At 38.7% G+C, this 21745-nt stretch overlaps 1 protein-coding gene across 1 annotated transcript in view; it reads left to right on the plus strand.

Annotated features, from left to right (window-relative positions):
• Window positions 1-8638: 8638 nt before the first annotated feature.
• The window catches only part of SLC26A3 (solute carrier family 26 member 3), a 37195-nt gene continuing 24088 nt past the window's right edge, over window positions 8639-21745 (plus strand). Inside the window, exons 1-11 of the mRNA XM_020984449.2 lie at window positions 8639-8772; window positions 9283-9422; window positions 9533-9643; window positions 9868-9986; window positions 11801-11965; window positions 13724-13876; window positions 15405-15487; window positions 17968-18115; window positions 18253-18366; window positions 18472-18549; window positions 21597-21692. Of these exons, the coding sequence (XP_020840108.1) occupies window positions 8645-8772; window positions 9283-9422; window positions 9533-9643; window positions 9868-9986; window positions 11801-11965; window positions 13724-13876; window positions 15405-15487; window positions 17968-18115; window positions 18253-18366; window positions 18472-18549; window positions 21597-21692 (1335 nt within the window). The 5' untranslated portion in view covers window positions 8639-8644. The remainder of the gene's footprint in view (window positions 8773-9282; window positions 9423-9532; window positions 9644-9867; window positions 9987-11800; window positions 11966-13723; window positions 13877-15404; window positions 15488-17967; window positions 18116-18252; window positions 18367-18471; window positions 18550-21596; window positions 21693-21745) is intronic.

Genomic DNA, 21745 nt, shown 5'->3' on the forward strand with positions numbered 1-21745 from the left:
TCCAGTAAATGAATTTCCACCTGAAAGTCTCACCAAATTACAAGAAGCACTGGGGAACATCTGATAAACCAGTAAGAAGATGAGCTTAGTTAAGAGCATTATATTGTTATGTTATGTTATGTTATGTTATGTTATGTTATGTTATGTTATGTTATGTTATGTTATGTTATGTCATGTTATATTATAATCCCATTATAAGGATTCAGGATCACAGTTTTAGCACCGGAAGACACTTCAGAGACCATCTAGCCCAACCCCCTCATTTGACAGAAAAGGAACTGAGGTGAAGTGACTTCTCTAAGGTCACATAGAAAGTGGTACAGGGGGGATTCATACCCAAGTTCTCTGATCCCAAATCCAGCTCACTTCCCAATATACCATGCTTTCCACCAAGATTACAGATCATAAAGGGAACCTGGGATAGCAGGGATAAGAGTGCATTTTGCAGGAAAACCTGAGAGGAAGACAACATTCCTTCTGGGTGGGACTGGTAGGAGGAGGGCAGGTCAAATAAAATCCTTGCGAATTCCTGACTGAGGTAGGTCATTTTTAGCTGCTCTTTGGCAGGGGCACTGCCAGAGTGGTACCTTCAGTGCTGAGGGTGTACCACCTGGAACAGAAGCCAGGAACTTTAGAGGAAAAGATATGGCAGTGATATGAGGAAAAACAGTGAGTGGAATGTGTCTTGAAGGTCTCTTATTCTGATCTTTGGATAGACTTGTCTCAAACCTGTCTTTGATTCCTGACCTCTACCTCCTAACTTCTTTAGGATAGGTAGCTGTGGGTAGGAAAGAGGAGATCTACTTAACAAACTGAAGCAATGGGGTCCAGGAGATTAGTAAAAAAGCCTTTACTTTACCTTCAACCTTTAGAAATGAAGTCAGAAGGATACCAGAGAAGTTTTTGGAAAGGCTGTGGTGAGCAAGATACCAGAAACATGACTTAAAGGAGATAAGATCCTGTTTTCTTAAAAAAAAAAAAAAGTGCCCTAGTGATATGTAGAAGCAAAGCAACACGAATATATAATTCAATGGGGGGGGGGCTTTCTTCCTATTTATGGAGACATTTCACATTGATAAATATGTAAGTATAACTTCTTCTCAAATACGTGATTGGTGAATTCATCCTAAGGCTAGGTTGCCGGGAGCACCTGCGTCCCCAGCTGTGGTATGATGCCGGCAGAGTGTGAAGAGAGAAAGAATCACGGGCCAGGTGAGAGCAGTGAAGAACAAACTCTGTTTATTGATCTGAGGGTTCAGGCTTATAGAGTACTGGATCAAGCAATAGTAACATTATTATTCATGAAACGTACAAATCTAATTAAGTGATTTCCTGACTTCCTTGTACCTTGTCTGTTACATTCTTTCCTGCGTCCTGTCCTGTACCCCATCCGTTTCCTCCCTTCCTGCATCCTGTTCTCAAGAGACGGAACAGGGGGGTGGTGAGCCGACATCCTGAGTTTCACAGCTGTCAGGCTTAGTACAATCTGCAGGTAAGACACGGGCTGGCCTAAGCCCTCCAACTCCCCAAAGCCGGCCCTCTACACTAGGTAGGTTGAATAACAACAACAATTGACGGCTAACATTTTTATAGCACTTTAAAGTGTTATCCCGTTTGATTCTCACAACAACCCAGTGAAGTAGGTATTGTTTATTATCCCCATTTTACAGATTAGGAAAGGTCACAGGCCATACAGGCAATTAGGTAGCTGGTTGATGGACCACTACATCTGGGAATCAGGAAAACTTGAGTTCAAATCTGACCTTAGACACCTATTAGCTGTGTGATCCTGGGAAAGTCACTGAACATCTCTCTGCCTCAGTTTCCTCAACTGTAAAATGAGGCTAACAATAGCACCTACCTGCCTGGATTGTGGCAAGGCTCAAACGAGATATCTGTAAAGTACTTAACACAGTGCCTGGCACTTCCTTCCATCCTAATAAGTGGCAGAACTGGGCCTTTAACACAGGTCTCTGTTTCCAAGATTAATTAGTATGCTTTCCCTTTTACCATATGGTCTTTTATGCCACTGACATTAAGATGTTCAGTGCAGATAGTTATAAAGCTAAGGTAGGAACGAATAAAACAAAGGTCCTGGGATGCTTTGGAAAGGACTCAGATCAAAGATAGGATCATAGATTGAGAGCTGGAGGAGAACTTAGAAAGCATCAAGTTCAACCACCTCATTTTACAGATGACAAATTGAGGCCAAAAGAGGCTAAGTGCCTGAGAAAAGAGTAGAACAAAGGTCTTCCTGACTCCAAGTTCAGCAGTATCTACCTCCTTCTCAACTCATAAAGGGCAGCGGTAGGGAAGCCAGAAGTCAACTCAAAAGCACACAGGACCTGCCTGAATAGCTAAGATTTACACAGCACTTTAAGGTTTCCAAAAGATTTTATATAATGATTTCATTTGTTCCCCACAAAAAACTAGGTTGGGGTAGGTCCTACAGAGTATTATCTCACTTTACAGATGGTAAAACTGCAGTTCAGAATGACTAAGTAAAGTGCCCACAGTCACACTGCTAGTAAGTGTTGGAGGTAGGATTCAAACCCAAGGCTCTCCCCTCTCTTCATACCCAGTGCTCTGTATCTACATCTCTCAAATTTAGCCCCTTCTCTCTTTTCATAAGAGGGAACTCTAGCTCAGGCCTCTCACCTGGACTATTGCAATAGTCTCCTACTTGGTCTTCTTATCTCATGCCTTTCCTTTCTCTAATCCATCCTCCATACCTGCCAAAGTGATCTTGCTAAAGCACAGTAGGTCTACTCGTGTCATCTCCCTACTTGATAAACTCTGGTGGTTCTTTACTACCTCTAGAATCAACTATTGTGTCCCCTCCCTACCTTTTTAGTCTCCTTTTACATTATTCCCCTCTACACATACCATTCTCAGTCTCTTGTCTTCATGACTTTGCAATGGCTGTCACCCATACCTGGAATATACCTCTCCTCACTTTTGATTCTTTGAATTGCTGATTTCCTTCAAAAGCTCAGTTGAAGTATCATTTTTTACATGAACCCCTTCCTTATCCCTGTATGTACTAGTGCCCTCTCTCCTAAAACTAGTGTTCTATTCCTTTTCTAAAAAGTCTGTGTATGAATATGAAAAATGAAGTTGAAAATCATCCCATTTGGCTCTGATGCCTTGACTGGATGTAAATACTTTTTTCTTATTGAACCAAACAATCAGAGCTGAGTGTGAACAAGACCTGTAAATCTTCTTGAATCAATCAAAGCCATTGTGTGAGAGACATTAGATCACATCTTAACTACTTTCTATAAAAGTGAGAAATTCACTGGGGGGGGAAGAGATTCTGAGCATTTAGACTGAAGAACTCTGGCAAAGAGGAGATATTAAGGAAATTTCTGGCTCTTCAGGCATTGCTGAGAGGAAGATCTAAGCTGAGGAGAGTCCCAAGAAAAAGTCAACTTTTCCCCCATCTTCCCCTCCCAATAGCCCTCTATCCTCAGACACTATCTTAATGATGTACTATTTCATTGCCCGAATGTTTCCACATAAGCAGAATTTTACCTCATCCACAAAAAGAGCAGGAGTTAATTAGAGATACATGGGACTTCACCTCTGTCTTGGTTTTAGGTATTTTTTATTACTAGAAGCCTGAAGCAATTATGACTGAATTTAGAACTTTTCATTTAAAATGAAGTCCCTTAATGCCAAAGAGAAGGAAACCAAGTAGACTTTAGGGGCCATTATATTGCTCCCTAGACTGAAAACAATCTAATTACTGTAACAAGGTATTACACACACACACACATATATATATATATATATATATATATATATATATATATATATATATATATATATATATATATATGAGTTGTCTCCTTGAGGGCAAGGACTGTATCACTTTCATCTTAGAATGCCAAGAACTTAGCCATAATCAATGTGTATTAATGGTTAATTTCCCACTTTCCCACACTGCCTCTACAGTCAGATGTCTAAGTGGGAAGCAGAGCAGAGAGGCCATACCAGATTCAGACAGGGTCAGCATTGAGAAAGTTAAAGATGACTTGTGATGGTGGTCAGAGCAATGGAAGCAGTGGTTAGGTCATTCCAGAATGGAACAGGGGCAGAGCCTTGTAAATAATTCTTAGCTCAACAATCTTAGTATGGGATGTAATGTTATAATTCCTGGATTCACAATTCAATTAAATTCAACAAGCATCTATTGAGTAGCAACTATATACTAATCACTGGTGATTATATTATATATGTATTAAATTATATATGTGTGTATATATATATATATATACATATGTGTGTGTGTGTATATATACATATATGTGTGTGTGTATATACTCATATATAAAATAAGTAATACAAAGACAAACATCAAAATATCCCTACTCTCAAGGTACTTTCTACTGTGAGTCAGGGGAAATATGAAATGTACACAGAGGAGTGCATACAAAAAATGTGCTGAGTAAATGCAAAATAATTTCTTTGGTGGGGTGGAGAACCAGGTCAACTGGGGGAATCAAGAAATGTCTCTTATATGAAGTGGCACTTTCCCTGAATCATGAAAGGAGCTACAGATGCCAAGAAGCAGAGGTAAGGACAGAGAGCTTTCCAGGTATGGGGGGATGAACAGTCTGTGCAAAGATATGGAGGCAAGGGGCAGCTAGGTGGTGCAGTGGATAGAGCACTGGCCCTGAAGTCAGGAGGACCTGAGTTCAAATTCGGCCTCAGATCAAACACTTGACACTAGCTCTGGAACCCTGGGCAAGTCACTTAACTCCAATTGCCTTAAAAAAAAAAAAAAGATATGGAGGCAAGAGATAGAATGTTCTGTATGGAGAAAAGCTAATATACCATTTTTGCTGGGATTTAGAGCATACAAAGGGGAGTAATAAGTTTTATTTTTAGTGGGGGGACAAGTGAGGCCAGATTGTGGAAGGCTATAAATTCCAAACAGGTGAGATTTGTATTTTGTCCTAGAGGTAAGAGAGATGCACTGGAGTTTCTTAAATAAGATAATGAATAAAATTAACCTGAGCTTTAGGAATATCAATTTTGCAATGATGTGAAGGATGGATTAAAGAAAAGAGTCCAAGAGGAAAGTGACCACTATGTGGGTGGCTGTGCGAGTGGAAGGAAGGAAATAGATACTAGATACTGTGAAAGTCAAAGTGACAAGCCTGTCAACTGATTGGATTGAGGGCAGGTGAGGGATGTGTTGAAGATGACCATGTGGTTACAAACTTGAATAACTGGAAGGATGGTGGTATTCTCAAAAGAGACAGGCAAGTTAAAAGGGGGTGAGGGTTTTTTTTAAAGGGAAGGGAAGATAATGAGTTGAGTTATGGAAATGTTGAATTTGAGACGATACTGGGACATTTAGATGAAGATACACAGCAGGCAGTTGTTAATTCAGTATTATAGCTCACAAGACAAAGGAGAGATGAATATAGATTTCTTCTCCATAGAGATAATAATTAAACCCAATGGGAGCTAGTGGAATTGCTAAGAGAGAATATAGAGAAAAAAAAGGAAAGGATCTAGGACACAGCCCCGGTGAATACCTGCATCCAAAGAGCAAGACATGGATAATGATACAGTAAAGGAATCTGAGCTAGAATAGTCAGACAGGTAGTAGGAGAACCAAGAGAGTTCAATGAGTTGGAAAGAGAGAGAGAGAGAGAGAGAGAGAGAGAGAGAGAGAGAGAGAGAGAGAGAGAGAGAGAGAGAGAGAGAGAGAGACCGAGAGAACGAGAGAACGAGAGAACAAACATTTAGGAAGAGGAAGTGAATTTAGCAGTTAAGAGATTGATGGTAATCTTGGATAAACCAACTTTCAGGTAAGTGGTTGTTTGAGAAGTTAGATTACAAGGGTTTGAAAAGTAAGTGAGAATTAAGAAAGTATATGCAATACCTTAGGAAACTTATTTTTTTAGGAGTTTGGATACAAAAAGGAGGATGATACATATGCATATGTGCATATACATATATATGATGGGATGACAGGGATAAATGAAGGATTTTTTATAAGGATGGTAGAGATTTGAGTATATTTGAAGGCAGTAGAGAAGGAACCAGTAGCAGTAGAAAATTAAAGATCATAAAGAGGCAAGGAGTGATCAAGCTCCCAGAGGAGATGTAAAGGGATGGGATCAAGGACTCCAGAGGTTGCCATTGTTCCCTTGAGACTTAAACAAAGGGGGAGAAAGTAGGGAACATTGTTGAAGGAATTTGAAGTGCAAAAAGAACAGGAGGGAACTGACAAATAGTGGTTTTCTTAGGAAAAGCTGAGGTGGAGGTGGGGAATGATTTGAGAAGAGAAAGTTGTTCAAGTGGGCAGGCACCCTAAAAAGCATCTAGTCTAGTTTCATCACTTTATAAATAGTACTAGTCTAGTTTCATCACTTTATAAATAGTACACTAAGATCCAAAATGGTTAATCACAGAATTTGAGAGTTGGAAGGAACCTTAGTAAGCTTAGTCCAACCCATACACGAAAGGAATAGCCACTATAATATACACAACATAATTGACTTGCCCAAGGTCACAAAATGAGCAAAGTCCAAAGGTGAAACTAGAACCCAGAAGCAAATGTTCCAGACTCCTGCTTTTGACTCCACACCATGCTACCACCACCTTTGCTATTTAGTTATAGAGGTAATAAAAATACAATACAGTACAATATAACAATGCAGAATAAATGTGGGTGAGGTCAGGAAATAGAACACGGGGAATAAAGAGTAGAGATACTTAGATTCTTGGGTGGGGTTCACCTTTTAAGCCTTAAAACTTTGTATAAATGTGAGCTGTTACTATTAACATCTATAGTTTTTACTGGTGTGTACTAAATGCAATCCCTCCCCACCTTCTCTCCCGCAAAATTCTCGTCTTTGTCCTTTTGAAAGTTCTTCAGAGAGGATCCACCCAATTTATCGAAAGACTTCTTCAAATTCTTTTCATACCTTTACACTAATGGACCATGTTGGTTGGTCTTCATTCTCATTATATGATCAATTCACCTCTCTGACTGCTGTGACTTGGTGATGGCTTTTATGCCATTCATGTACAAATCCATGTTGGTAATTTGCTGTAATCTACTTTTATCCATCATGCATTTTTTTTTTTCATAAATCAAGGTGCATATAAAGGCAATGTGTTGTAGAACATAACAAACTGACATTGGAGAGCCAATGATATGGATTCCAACTGGACTCGGCCTCATACTAACTATGTGATCATGAGCAAGTCACTTATCCTCTCAGATCCCTAAGCAACATTCTAAGGCTACAAGTTACTGGCAAATAGCCAATCAGCATTGGTGGAGTGATTTCCCCAGTGATGATATCACTAATCTGGATTAAGTGAAGAGGTACTAAAATGATAAGGGAAATTGTGATTATAGGGAGTGTCTTATGCTAATAAATGATAAACATAAGAGAAAAAGTGTGCAATGGGCGAAGAGATAAAGATAAGAAGACAATTGTTTACACATCATCCACTTAACAGCTAGGGTATAAAGTCGAGTTTTCAATAAAACATTTAAGCAATAATTCAATTGATTGACCAAGATAGAGCCAAATATGTAAAATGATACAGATATTTGTATGCAGCAAGCTAAAGGAGTCATTGTGGGGTCCATTCAATGGGGAGAAGGAAAAGACTGTTGTTAATTGTTTTCAAAACATTGACTTGGTAGAGACTTAAAATTAGGATCCATTCTATAATTAGATGCCAAGTCCTAGGGCCCAAGCAACTACAAAAAAAGATATCATAAAAGAGAAGAGGAACTTATTTAGTGTCTAATCTAGTTCACTGGGAAGGGGTGTAGGTCCAAAGAAGAGGCAGAGTTTACTTCCGCAACACAAACATACGAGATAATGAAGCCACATTTCTTCTAGCTTTGTGCAGTGAGCTGGTTCCCAGAAATTCCTATCTTTTTGTTTCCTGGATTTCCATTTTAAATGAAATCTTTACTGATCACTTGTCATCTTGGTCAAGTCATTGGGCCTTTTTCTGCTCCTCATCTATAAGATAAATATAAAATGCAACCCCCCTCCCTGCTTCCGCTTCAACTCTCAGGGACAATAACAGGAAAATTACTTGAAAACTAATATCTTTGAGTTTTATTGATGAGACATACCTTAAAACGGAAAGCAAAGACATTGGAACATCTCTGGCTTGGGTTGGATTCACAGAGTTGCCTTTATGCCTATTCTGTTCTGTATCCCAACACCAAAACTCTGGAAAGTTTTCTATTAAAAAAAAAAAAAGGACCTTTCCTTGATGAAAAGGTAAAAAATTGACTCGTTGATGAGCAAAATGGGTCCAATTTTTGTGCTTTTTGGCAGTCTTTTTCAAAAGGACCTTGTTTGCTTACCCCAGAGCAGTGGGGTAAGCACTGCTCACTGGAGTAAAGAGGAATATCACTGTGGCAAAACACAATCTCAGTTCCTTAATCCAGCTTCTTTTGATCTCAAAAGGTGATAACATTTAGTTCGGAGTTCACTCATCTGTAAACTGCATCACATTTTCTCTGAGTTATTTAAGAAGCAGGTTTGGTTGTTTATTTTCAGGGCTTTTAACCAGCTAAAGGTAAGGAGAAGCATCCGAGACCAACTTCCAGAAAGCTCTGCCTTCAGCACAAGACAAGAAAAGCAAAATGATTGAGCCCATGGGGAATCAGTATGTCGTGGCCAGACGAGTGTACTCACAAAATGCTTTTAGTGAAGAACATAAGAAGATAAGACACCATAAGACAATTTTGGACCATTTCAGGAAACACTGTAGGTAAGGAATATCTTAAATCCCAGGCTTAATGATGGATGAGGGTCTGACTCCAAAATTCCTGAGCTTTCAGCCACTTTTTTTGGCTGTGACTCAAATCTTCATTCGTTTCCCATTGATTTTTTTTTCTTTTGGGCTCCCAACTCTCCCACCACCTGCTAGAGTTTCAAGGATAGACTCTAAAGTGAACACCCTCTTGGCTTTCAACACAATTTGTCCAAAGAAATAAACCAGTTGTAAGAGAATGATTATCAGTAGAGGCATGTTTCACTACTAGGAAGAAATGAAGTCTTGCTGGGAGAGTGGGAGGGGAGTGAGGACAGGGGAAGGGAGAGTTAAGATATGAGAGACAGCAGGAGGTAGTGCTTTTGACTTAATCTTTGGTATATTTTAATCTTTGCTAATACACTGGGCCTTCAGTTTGTCCAGCTGTGATCGGGATTAGCTATTACTAGACTCAGACTTTAGAGAAGCTCTTGCTGACTGACCTATGGCTTTTAAAAATATTTTCAGGTGCTCGTCGCGAAAGGCCAAGAAAATAGCCCTTTCCTTGCTCCCCATAGTCTCTTGGTTACCGGCCTATCGTCTAAAGGAATGGCTGTTCAGTGATATTGTTTCTGGCATAAGCACTGGTCTGGTAGCTGTACTGCAAGGTAACCGTCTATGAAGTCTAAATATCAAATACGTAGAGAAGTGGATGAGAGCTAGCCTGAGCTTCTAATTGTTGAATGTAACAGAGCTCCCATCTGTTGTGTGCTTACAGGTATGGCTTTCGCTTTGCTGGTAGACGTCCCCCCATCTTATGGGCTTTATTCAGCCTTTTTCCCCGTCATAATCTACTTCTTCTTTGGCACTTCTAGACACATATCTGTTGGTAAGTGAAGTCATCATGGTGATTGAGGTTGACCCTCCTTTGCTTTCTTGCATCTCTTTAACCATCCATTTCAGCAGCCTCCAGATCTGTCATTTTGTGCTCTATGGGAGACTGGGAGTTACAAATAGAAATTTGTCTTAAATTTTTTTTCAAATTGTGTTTGAATGATAATTATATTTTTAAGAAGCACTTTCTAATCATAATTCACCTCTAATGTTAATTAGGTCCTTTTCCAATTCTGTGTATAATGGTGGGAACAGTAGTTATAAACACAGGCTACACGGAAGACTCTGATAAAGCAACCGCAGCTGCCTCCATCACCGTTCTAGTTGGAATTATTCAGGTCAGTGTTATCATGTGAAATCTACTGACCAATCAAACTACTTTGAAGTAGAGTGGTCTGGCTGCTTGTCGCAAATTGTTGTTTTTCCCCCCTAGGGCTAGTTCCCAAAAATTGTCTATTCTCCACTTTCCCCTGAGTTTTATCCCTATGTTACTTAACAAAATAATTTTAGATCAGTTTTCAGAAGCTGAGGGGTGAGTTTGCAAACGCTATCTATGAAGTCAAGCTGTAATTGGTAATTCTGGCACCTGGGGACAATTTAGAGCAGGGCACACAATCCATCCTAGTTGGGAACAATCATACAAATCTTGGGAGAAGACAAATAAGAGGAGGTGGTAGGGTAGGGGAATGGTATTGGGGTAGGAAGAGGTATGGGACTCTGGGGCAAAAATTGAGCCTTGGGGAAAGGACAGAATTATTGTGGAGCCATGTGGCCCAGGGCCAAAGCAAGCATAAGGACCACCATTGGAAAGAAGTGTATCCTTACCAAAGGAAAAAAGTTGGTGCCCTGTGGCAAATGCCCAGTCACTTGGCCCTGGTAGGAATGGAAATGAGGTCCAGCTAAAGTTTGAAATCTGCCATTCAAAAAAACACCCAAGTAAAATTTAACATAACAACTCAAAAGTCAAATCATGAAATATTAAAGATGATACAGAATCATTGAGACTTTGCCCGAGCCTTTGGTTACTGTTATTAGGTAACGCATTTAGTGTTCTTTTTAAAAAGTAAATTTCTATAAATACATAAGCAATGTAGCCCCCAGGGAAACAATCATTTGGACTACTCGTAAAGACCATGTTCACAAAAATGTCCAATTTTTGTGTATCTTTGTGGCATGTATTTCATACTGCTTTTCAGGGAAGCCCAATGAGTAGAAGAGATGGCCATATCATGTCAGGAATTGAGAAACCCTCATTTGTCTAGTGCTTAATACGGATGCTTTGGGATGTTGACCATAGCAATCTGCAGTTAAGACCGAGCATTCCAGATGTCCTAGGATATGCAGCTTTGTACTTTTATTTAAATAGAGTAACTGGCTCAGGAGACTTTAAGAGGCACACATGCACTTGAGCACCCACACACGCACATGCACACGCGTACCCCTGATAGCATCACAACTGGGTTTTATGGGTATCCAAAAGCTTGTCAGCTAAGTAATACAATGGAGAGAGTGTTGGGCTAGGGATCAGGAAGACTTGAGTTAAAATCTCACCTCAAACATTTACTAGCTGTGTGACCCTAGACAGGTCACTAAACCTTTGTCTGCCTCAGCTTCTTCATCTTTAAAATGGAGATAATAGCACATACTTTCCAGGGCTGTCGTGAAGATCAAATGAGATAATATATACAGTGCTTGGTAAACCTTAAAACACTATATAAGTGCTAGTTATTATTATAAAAAATTATTGGTGAAAGATATAAAGACATAGTTACTAAACAAGTTCTGTCTTTTTAAACAATTTTCCTCTATTATTTTGAACTTAAGCATCAATAAATCTGAAGATTTCAAAGAACAAAATAAAGAGGATTGCATATAAAACCTTATGTTCAGTTTTTTGAAGTGCATCTTAACTTTAATTCCTGTTATCACTTGAGAATGCTAAGTTTCTGCTCCCATTTGAAAACTGTGAAATACACCAGGGGAGGAGGGCAGCATAGATTGGTACCATGCCCTGTAGTCAGAGCACCAGGCTCTGGATTTTTGCTTCAATTCATACCTTTATATTCTGGACGATAGTATTCGTTGATGCTTCAGGCTGCTGAGATAACCTAGTATTTCATACCGACGATGGCTTTGTGACCTTCCTTTTCAGCTGGCCCTGGGAATGTTACAGATTGGATTCATAGTGGCCTACTTATCTGCGTCACTAATTAGTGGCTTCACAACAGGTGCAGCAATTCTTGTTGTGGTGTCCCAGCTGAAATTTATGCTCCAGCTCTCAGTCCCTTCGTACACTGACCCTTTTGCAGTCTTCAAAGTAAGCATTTCCCCAGTCTTATTATTTCTTTTCCTAAGAAATTTCTTCCTACTCTGACTCCCCATATTTTTCCTAACGAACTGCCTGATCCTTGGGATTCTTTTTCCCCTCACCCTCACTGTAAAGGTGGGAAGCTTGTAGAGTTAATTTAAACCAAAGGATAGTAAGTATTGGATAAACAATGATAATTGACTCTACAAATCATACTGGAATAGATACTAATGGGAAAATGACATATATTGGAAAGAGCACTGCAGTCATTGGAGTCAGAAGACCTGGGTTCAAATCCTAATTTTGACACTAACTTCATGACCATCAGCAAGTCATTTAGCCTATCTAAGCCTTTACCGGGGATAATAATACTTGCGCTGCCTACTTTATAGAATTGCTGAAAAATCATTTTTAAATCTTTAAGTGTTATATAAGTGTGGGTTGCTATTATTAAGATAATAAAAGAAGAATCAGAGATGAGAAAGATGATTTTAAATTACTATGATTCACATTCTAACCATTAGTGAAATATTATATTATTATTAATAGAACATTATCCATTAATAACAGTAATTTAAAACCACATCTCTTGACCTCAACTCTTGAGTATTCTAAAAATGAGAGGGGGGGAGATTCAACATGCATTATTACTTTTCAAATCCTTATAATCTCTCCTATGTTCTTAAAACTTTATCAGACTCATTCAGTCAGTCTTTTTTTAGTCATGCCTGACTCTCCATGACCCCATTTGGAGTTTTCTTGGCAAAAATACTGGAGTGGTTTGCCATTTCCTTCAGCTCATTTAACAAATGAGGAAACTGAGGCAAACAGGGTTAAGTGACTTGCCCAGGGCCACACAGCTAATAAGTATCTATGGCTAGATTTGAATGAATCTTCCTGACTCCAGGCCCAGCGTTTTCTCCACTGTGCCTCCTAGCTAGCAGATTTCATACTGCTAATTTAATCATGTCAGAAATATTTCCTTCTAAATACCCAGTTCCTGTTCCCAAATAAAAAATGACTTCACTTTGACAGGTCTGATTCAACCACTAGTGTTCTCCACTGGAAGACAATTGAATTTGTTCTTCAGTCATCTTTTATACTTCAGTCAAGTGTTAGGGATTCAAGACTAAATTTTATTTTAGGATATAATTTTACTTTTGGTCAAGCAGGCCTTCTATGAATTAATCTAGTCACTCTTCTTCCACCAGAACTAGAAGCCAAAGAGGTCCCAGGGGTAGAGATGTGGGTTACTAATTAACTGTCTGCTTTTGGCTCATACTGTACCACCTAGGACACTGATTTCCAAATTTGGGGACCTGGGTATATTAAAGAGAGAAACTAGGGAGGATACATTCTAAGAGGAATTGGTTGGGACTCCATTTTTTCACAAGAGAATACAGACTAATTGTGTAACAAAGAAATATACCTGTGAAGGCATGAAAGCAGAGTAAAAATAAATGTAAAAATGTTGAGGCATGTCCATGGAATTTGCCATCTGTCAAAATGATCTTTAACAAGAATTACTGGAGCTCTGCTCCAGAATGCTGATTGAGCCTCACCAGGTGATTCCTGATGTCTTCTCCTGCCATCTACATACTAATTATCATCTAAATGAGTTCCCAATTAGCATGAGAGCATATTCACTGTCAATTTGTTGTCACTTTCGGCTCCTTTTCTCTTTGGAAAAAAATGTAGCTCATTGTGTTGGGTGAAGGTGATATGTTAATATAATTCCAGAGGTGGGTTTTTTTTTCATTTTTTTAGGTTCTGATATCTGTCTTTTCACAAATTCAGAAAACTAATATTGCAGATCTTGTGACAACCATCATAATTCTGGTAATTGTGTTCGTAGTTAAAGAAATAAATCAGAAATACAATAAAAAACTACCAGTACCCATTCCAATTGAACTCATCGTGGTAAGTGTTTATTGGAAAGCTTCCTTTATAGCTTTTATACATTCTCTATCTTATACATGCTTGCATGACCCTGAGGCATTAGCAAACCCAAGATCTCATAAGTTCCTTACATACAACTATCATACTTCAGAACTGTGGCATTAAGGAAAGTCTGCAGAGTGGATGAAGTCAAAGGACTTGGATTCAAATCCTGTCTCTGCTACTTGCTACCTTATATGACATTGGACAAGTTATTTGTCCTCCCTAGAGCTCTGTTTCTTCATTTATAAGAAGAGGGGGTAGTACTAGATGACTTCTAAGGTCCCATCTAGATCTAAATCTATCATCCATGTGCAATTCAAGGTTTAATAACTTTTTTTTCATGATTCTGGCAAAACTTAGAATTAAGGGGAAAGTTTATTTCCATATCAGTTCATTTTTTTAATTCTCAAATTTCAGAAAAGTTCTTTAAATGGTTCTCTGTATATGAACTAAGTTGTCTTTTTTTTTTAACAAAAAGTACATCTTTTGAAATGTAGTTTTATGTTTATAAGAACAAAACTCTTAATTCTGGCATCTCTTTCACTGGTCATATTCTATCAACTCTCTTAATTGTTCTCTTTAATCAGGGCTTTCTTTGTACCTTCAACGTATTTCTAGATACTGAGCTGCTTTTATGTCCCTCTACACGCCACAAATAAATCAAAATGTGAGAGAACCATCTGGTATGCAAGTTTGCCCATTTCCTGATTTTTTGAGCTTACTTTAACCTATAAAATGTAATTTCTATTATGTACTGTGCACAGTAATTATTGCATTGTGAACATTTAATAAATATTCAAATAGATGAAGGATCTGTGATTTCAGTAGTGTGAGACTCCCAGTATTGACACTTCCCCCTTTGAAGCCAAATCTCAACTCTCTGTGACAGAGCAAAGTACTACTGCATTGTGGAGGCTAAGGGAGTTGGTCTTGGTCACATGACTAAGAGTCAGAGACAAGATCGGAACCCATATATTCCTGTCTATCTATCTTCCTGATATATATAGATACATATATACATATTCCTGATTTTATTTTTATGTATATATAATCACTTTATCCACTAGACCATGCTGCCTCCCATTTAATAAATATTAATAATAATTTTTGCTGCAGTAGCCAGCAACAAACAAGATATAACAGAAATGCTTTGCAATGCCAGGGTTGAGAAGATAGAACTAATACTGTGTAGACTAACATTGCTAGTTGTTAGAGCACTATTTGCAGCCTAGGAAATTGAAGGCAGGAGTATTTGAAGGACCAAGTCAAAGAGCAGGGGAGAAAAAAGAAAGGATTTTGATGTAGCACCCCTAAGAGATTTCACCTTGGGAGGGCTAAGAATTTGAGTCCCATTATAAGAAATGTGGTTTTCTGCCCTTCCATGCGTCAAAGAGTAAAATTGCAAAGATGAGGATAGTAAGTGAAACAAGATGGGATAGAGCGTCTTATTTGGTTATAGGGTTTTTAACGTGTGTAATTTGTTTTGTGGGGTTGTTTTTTTTTTCAGACAATCATTGCAGCAGGTGTGTCCTATGGTTGTGACTTTGAAAATAGATTTAACGTGGCAGTGGTTGGTTCAATGGAAAGCGGGTAAGTGTATTCCTTTAAGAGAACCTTTCCAAGAACAATCCTTGGCTTAAACAGTAGGATTATTCACAGATGAATAATTTAAAATAGAAAACTATATTATCAAAACCCTGCCAGGGGTAGCTAGGTGGCACAGTGAATAGAGCACCGGCCCTGAAGTCAGGAGGACCTGAGTTCAAATCCGATCTCAGACCAGAAACTTGACACTTACTAGCTGTGTGACCCTAGGCCACTTAACCCCAATTGCCTAAAAAAAAAAACCCTGCCACCAGTCATTGCCTTATCATGACACACCCCTTGACCTCCTCCTCAATTGATTATAAGCACAGGAAGGAAAGAAGACATCATAAAATGTTTTTTAGAAAATCCCATTTTTTTATACATCAAGATTTCTCCTTGCAGAGGGACACACTGGCCAGCTGGATAAGAGCTTATTCAGAAACACATAAACAAGCAAAATTTGAAGTCATCTACGGAGTAGGAATAGGCAAAATAAACAAGCTTTTCATGAAGAAAAATCAAACAAAACCAGGTCCCATTAATAAATTACTATAAACAACATATAGTGTTTTGGTTAAGTTGCCAAAACCAAGTACTTCAAGTTCAAAAGAGACAAGTAAGAAATAATCTGTATGCTGCTTCGGCAATAGGTACAAAATGTCCTTTCTGGTGTTCCTTTTGAAAACATTAGCAAAACCATTCCAGCAGACTAAGGAAGGACCCACCTTCTGACAGAGAGGTGTTGGGATCAAGATGCAGAATGAGATGTCTGTTTTGGGATATAGCCATTGTGGGAATTTGCTTTGTTTGACCACACATTTGTTAAGGACTGGGGGGGAGGGGGGTGCGCATTTTTCTTTGTTTTGGGAGAAAAAGAGAAAATAAATTTTTCTTGAAATAAAAGAAAAAAACCCAAACCCTAAAACACTGGCAAAGCATTTGCTATCATTGGAAAGAAGTATGGAAGATGTAAGTTACAACCAGCATTTGGAATTTGGACATGTATTATATTTTATTCTGTTCATTTTACTAAGATACATGTGGTTATCAAGTTTATGCATTTTAAAATAATATTTAAGGTGGAACATGACATGACGGTAAGAGTCTTGAACCCAGAGGCAAAAATCTGAGTTCATTTTCTGTCTCTTCTGCTTGCCAGTCATATGAATTTGGGTAAATCTCTGCCTTTCTGAGGCTGAGTTTTCTCACCTAAAAGGTAGTTGGTAATGACATATCTACTGACTGCCTCCTAGGGTTTTGGGGAGGATCATATGAAATAATACATGTAAACTGCTTTGTAAACTAGTTGAGCAATATATAAATGTAAGCTAGTTAAGTGAAGGAAAAACATTCAGCATCCATTCTGATTTTTTCCTTGCTATCTTCCTTCCCTCTATTCTTTTTGGGGGTGGGAGGGAGAGAAAACAGGGTGGGAAGTGGGGGTGGCAATCAAGGTTAAGAGACTTCCCCAGGGTTCTACAGCTATTATGGACTCAGGTCCTCCTGACTCCAGAGCCCACGCTCTATCCACTCTACCTCCTAGCTGCCCCAATTATTAATAGTAACCATTTACATAGCACTCTGTGGTCTGCAAAATGCTATCTCATCTGATCCTCACAACAACCCTGTGAGGTAAGTTATCCCCATTTTACAGACGGAGAAACTGAGACATAGAGAGGTTTTGCCCAGGGTTGTATGGCTAGTAAGCACCTCAGACACGATTTGAACTCGAGTCTCCCAGACTCGAAGTCCAGCCTGTATCCATTATATCACTTGGCTATCTACAACAATTTTGTGTAGCAGCCATTTTCCTCAACTAATTGCTTGGCTTTCTGTTCTCACAAAATACAGGATGATTCCCCTAGATCAAGCAAAATTTCATTGTTTTGTTTTTCTCAGAATTATGGTGCTGTATGTTGTTGTTTTTTTAAGTAGCCCTCACTCGCCATATATTCTACTATAGGTATACCTTGTTTTGCAAACCTTAGACTCAAAAGCGAGAAGCAGTGTGGCATGATAGATAGGGAAGGGACCTTGAAAACCAGAGAGCCCTGAGTTCAAATCCTCTGAGACATGTTGTGTGAATCTTGACAGTTACTTAACCTTTCACTGCCCCAGGTAACTCTAAAACTGTAAGAGAGGGTATTGACCTGTATTTATAGAAGGTGTCTCCTCAGGTAGAAGTACCCTATGCGCATAAAATCACAGATCTGGTTCCATACTCAAAGGTGGGGTTTTTTTGTTTTTGTTTTTTTATTGTGCCTATCAGGATGTAAATTTAAGAGCATATTGCTTTGTCTATACCAGTTGAAAAGTATTCAGGATTATCTCCTGCCTTTGGGCCACATCTAGCATGTTTCATCAATTTCAGGCAGTGCTTTATGTTAATAAAATAGCAGATTCCAGTGCTTTTAGCTTTGCCAGGTTTTCATGGACTCATGCTCAAGAGATAAGAAATATCTTAACACTGATCTTCATTTCAGATTTAAGGCACCTTCTTCACCCTCTATGAAGGTTTGGAGAGATAACATCGGTGATGCCTTCTTCATTGCAATTGTTGGATTTACATTAGCATTTTCTGTTGGAAGTGTATATTCTGCTAAATATGATTATCCCATTAATGGAAATCAGGTAAATCTAAAACTTATACCATGCCTTGTTAAGACACTTTAAAAATAGTTTTGTTTTTTGTTTGTTTGTTTGTTTGTTTGTTGCCAAAAGAGCTATGATCACTCTTCTAAAAGACTGCCTCCTTGTTTTCGGTGCAGGAGTTAATTGCCTTTGGCTTGAGCAACATAGTTGGTGGATCATTCAAGAGTTTTGCAGCAAGCACTTCACTCTCCAGATCAGGTGTTCAGGAGAGCACAGGAGGCAAAACACAGGTATTTCAAAATCTTTGCTACTAAAGTACCTGCACATTAATCAACTGCAATATCACAGACAAGAAGACCGAGCGAATTTGTGATGAGAATCTTCTACTTTTCCAGATTGCCGGGCTTCTATCAGCTATTATTGTTCTGATTGTCATTATGGCAATTGGATTTCTTCTGGAGCCACTACAAAAGGTAATTCTCCACCCCCACCCCCATTCTCTGAGAGCTTAAAAGATCCCTCCTACTGTTCATGAGCTAAGGGTCCTAGTGCTTCATCAACACAAGAACCAAAAGGGAAAAGGAGGTAGCTAAAAGTTCTATTGTCTCAACAGATTCCAATATTTGGATTGACCAAATTGTTTTCATTTTTCCCAGCAACATTTTACCAATGTTAGGAATGCAGATGCCCAAACTACTTTATCATGTCTCCTCTGACCATGTCAGAGAGGCCCAAATCTAATGTGTTATGTTAAGACAAGAAGACCAGCTCTTGGCACCAGATCTTGATGAAGAATTGGTTGCTGTGAACTTCTTCCAGGACTTACTGCAATCAGTTCCTCGAAGTTAGAGGATGGTGCTACCAGCCACACAACTGTTTCTCACAGACACTCCCTTCCAGCTCCCCAGGGATTGATTTGCCTCCAAGACTAGCAGATACAAGGAAAAGGAGCTAGCATCCTGACTCCTGGCCCAAACAGGGATCTTAGATCTGAAATTCGAATGCCCTTCTACCCATTTCACTTAGGCTATAATGTTTCCCAGGGTAGCTAGATGTCACAGTGGATACAGCCCTCAAGGAAGTGTCAAGAGGTCAGGAAGTCAGGAAGACCCGAGTTCAAATCCAGTCTCAGACATTTACTAGCTGCAAGAACCAGGGCAAATCACTTAACCCTGTTTGTCTCAGTTGGAAAAGGAAATGGCAAACCTCTCCAGTGTCTTTGTCAACAAAATCCCAAATGGGGTCATAAAGACTCAGATACAACTGAAACAACTCAACAACAATAACAACAACAACAACAACAATAACAACGTTTCCTAGACTGCTCCAGCTAACTTCAATGTGACCAACATTTATCAAAGGGCTACTACTGTCAAAGGACTGTGCTAGGTATACAAATACATAAGTAAAATGGTTCCCTTTCCAAAGAAGCTTACGTTCTACTGGGGAAACAAAATGTGAATGTACATAAGTGAACGCTAAGCCCTAACAAAGTAGTAGAAAGTAATTTCAAGGAACAAATTTCCACTGGAAAAAAATAATAGCAGATCATAGAAAATATCTGATCTGTAACATACTATGTGACATCCAAATAAATTGCTAAGTATTTGTGATACTACTACACAGAGCATGTAATACAATGCTTTGTCACACGCAGCTAGGAGCCAAATGATACTGTGGATGGAGTGCTAAACTTGGAGTCAGGAAGACCTGAGTTCAAATCCAGCCTCAGACACTTACTAGCTATGACTCTGGGCAAGACATTTAACCATTGTCAGTTTCCTCTTCTGTAAAATGGGGGAAATAATAGTTTCCTCATTTGTAAAATGAAGGAAAATAATTTCTGGGGTTGTTACGAGGAAAAGACAAGATAACATTTGTAAAGCACTTTATAAGCTACTAATATGGATGGATTTATAACTGGAAAATTTTCACCTTTTATTATACTACAGCTAAAATGTGGATCTGATCTTAGGATACTCTCCCAATAGATTAATCTGTTTTAGAATAGGGTGCTGTGTAAGTTTTTACTCTGAGGATGCTCTGCCTATGGAATCTTATTGATTTCTAAAAGGTCAACATGAGAGCAAGGGAGATGATGGAATGAGATATTTGGACCTACCACACATCTCAAGGAAGAGAAGAGAATCAAATGCCTGCGAAATACAAACAATAACAGGAAAACACCACAAGGGCAGAAGCACAGATGTATACCTATATATATATATATATATACATGTACATCCATAAGCACACAAAGAAATATTAAGCTACATTGTTTTTTCTACAAACTGCATAACTAGGCTCAATTAATGCTAAAGAACCAGTCTAGTTGACATTAACTTTAGGAAAACTGAATAAAACCTAACCTATTTTAATCCATTTAGTTCCTCTTCCATCTTCTACTAAACAAGTGGAAGATTCCCATCCAGAAGTAACATTCTTACGATTCTTTGATGTTTAATCACCTGAAACAAAAGGATCTGCCTCTTCCAGCTCACAACACCGGGGACTGTTTTATACAAAGGCAAGGAATAAGTTTTTCCCAAAAAAAATTGAATTGCCTTGAATTTTTTTTTTCACTTGGGAAGTATTATTGTTCAGTCATTTTTCAGTCCCACCTGACTCTTCATGACCCCATTTGCAGTTTTTTTGGCAAAGATACTGGAATAGTTTGCCATTTCCTTCTCCAGTTCATTTTCCAGATGAGGAACTGAGGCAAACAGGGTCTTGCTCAGGGTCACACAGCTAATAAGTGTCTGAGGCTGGATTTGAATTCAGGAAGAGGAGTCTGGGCCCAGCATTCTATCTACTGTGCCACCTTGCTGCTCTGACTTGGGAAGTAATTAAATTCAATTTGAGCCAACAATCATTTATTAACCACTACTATATGTTAGACACTGTGAATGGCATAATACTAAGCCCTAGGAAGGAAGATAAAGACAAAAATGCGATTGATCTCTCCCACCTAAAGGAATCAACACTGTACTGGAAGAAGGAATATGTGTCAGGACAAATGAAGACAAACTATATACAGAATAATTTCAAGACCTCCTCTTATTCTAAATAACTTATGAGGCTAAATAAACAAAATCTGAGCTAGCTAAATTACTCAAACAATCCTCTGATACAGAATAGTTAGCTTTCTAAAAATTTTTAAATTTAAATGAAGGAGTACATCAACAGAGACTGCTTGATCAGGTTTCTGTACCGTAGTCATGAGCCACGTTGCTTATTAGCGACTATTAGGGCTATTAGGGGCTCTGAGATCTTCGGTTGAAATCTCTCTGGAATCTCTAGGAGTGGCACAGATTGAGTTGCTAGAGTCAGAACAAAGCTTCTGTACAGGGAAGGGCAAAGTCTCAAGACTACTATGACTCAGTTTATATCGGAAAAGCTGTTACTCTGTGACAGTCTATCTCCATCCCTTTAAAGCCCTCTCTTATCATTAACCTTCACCTTTGCATCTTGAAAACTTATTGCCTCAGCAACCTCTATCTCCTGTTTTTCTTTTTACCAGTCTGTGCTGGCAGCTTTAGCTCTTGGAAATTTAAAAGGGATGCTAATGCAGTTTGGAGAAATACACAGATTATGGAAAAAGGACAAGTATGACTGTGTGAGTAGAAAGTAACTTTGTACTTTAAAAAAAAAATTAAATGATGGTAGTCT

This window comes from Phascolarctos cinereus, unplaced genomic scaffold (assembly GCF_003287225.1).
Source record: "Phascolarctos cinereus isolate Bilbo 61053 unplaced genomic scaffold, phaCin_HiC Scaffold_1;HRSCAF=81, whole genome shotgun sequence".
In the NCBI taxonomy this organism is placed as follows: Eukaryota; Metazoa; Chordata; class Mammalia; order Diprotodontia; family Phascolarctidae; genus Phascolarctos; species Phascolarctos cinereus.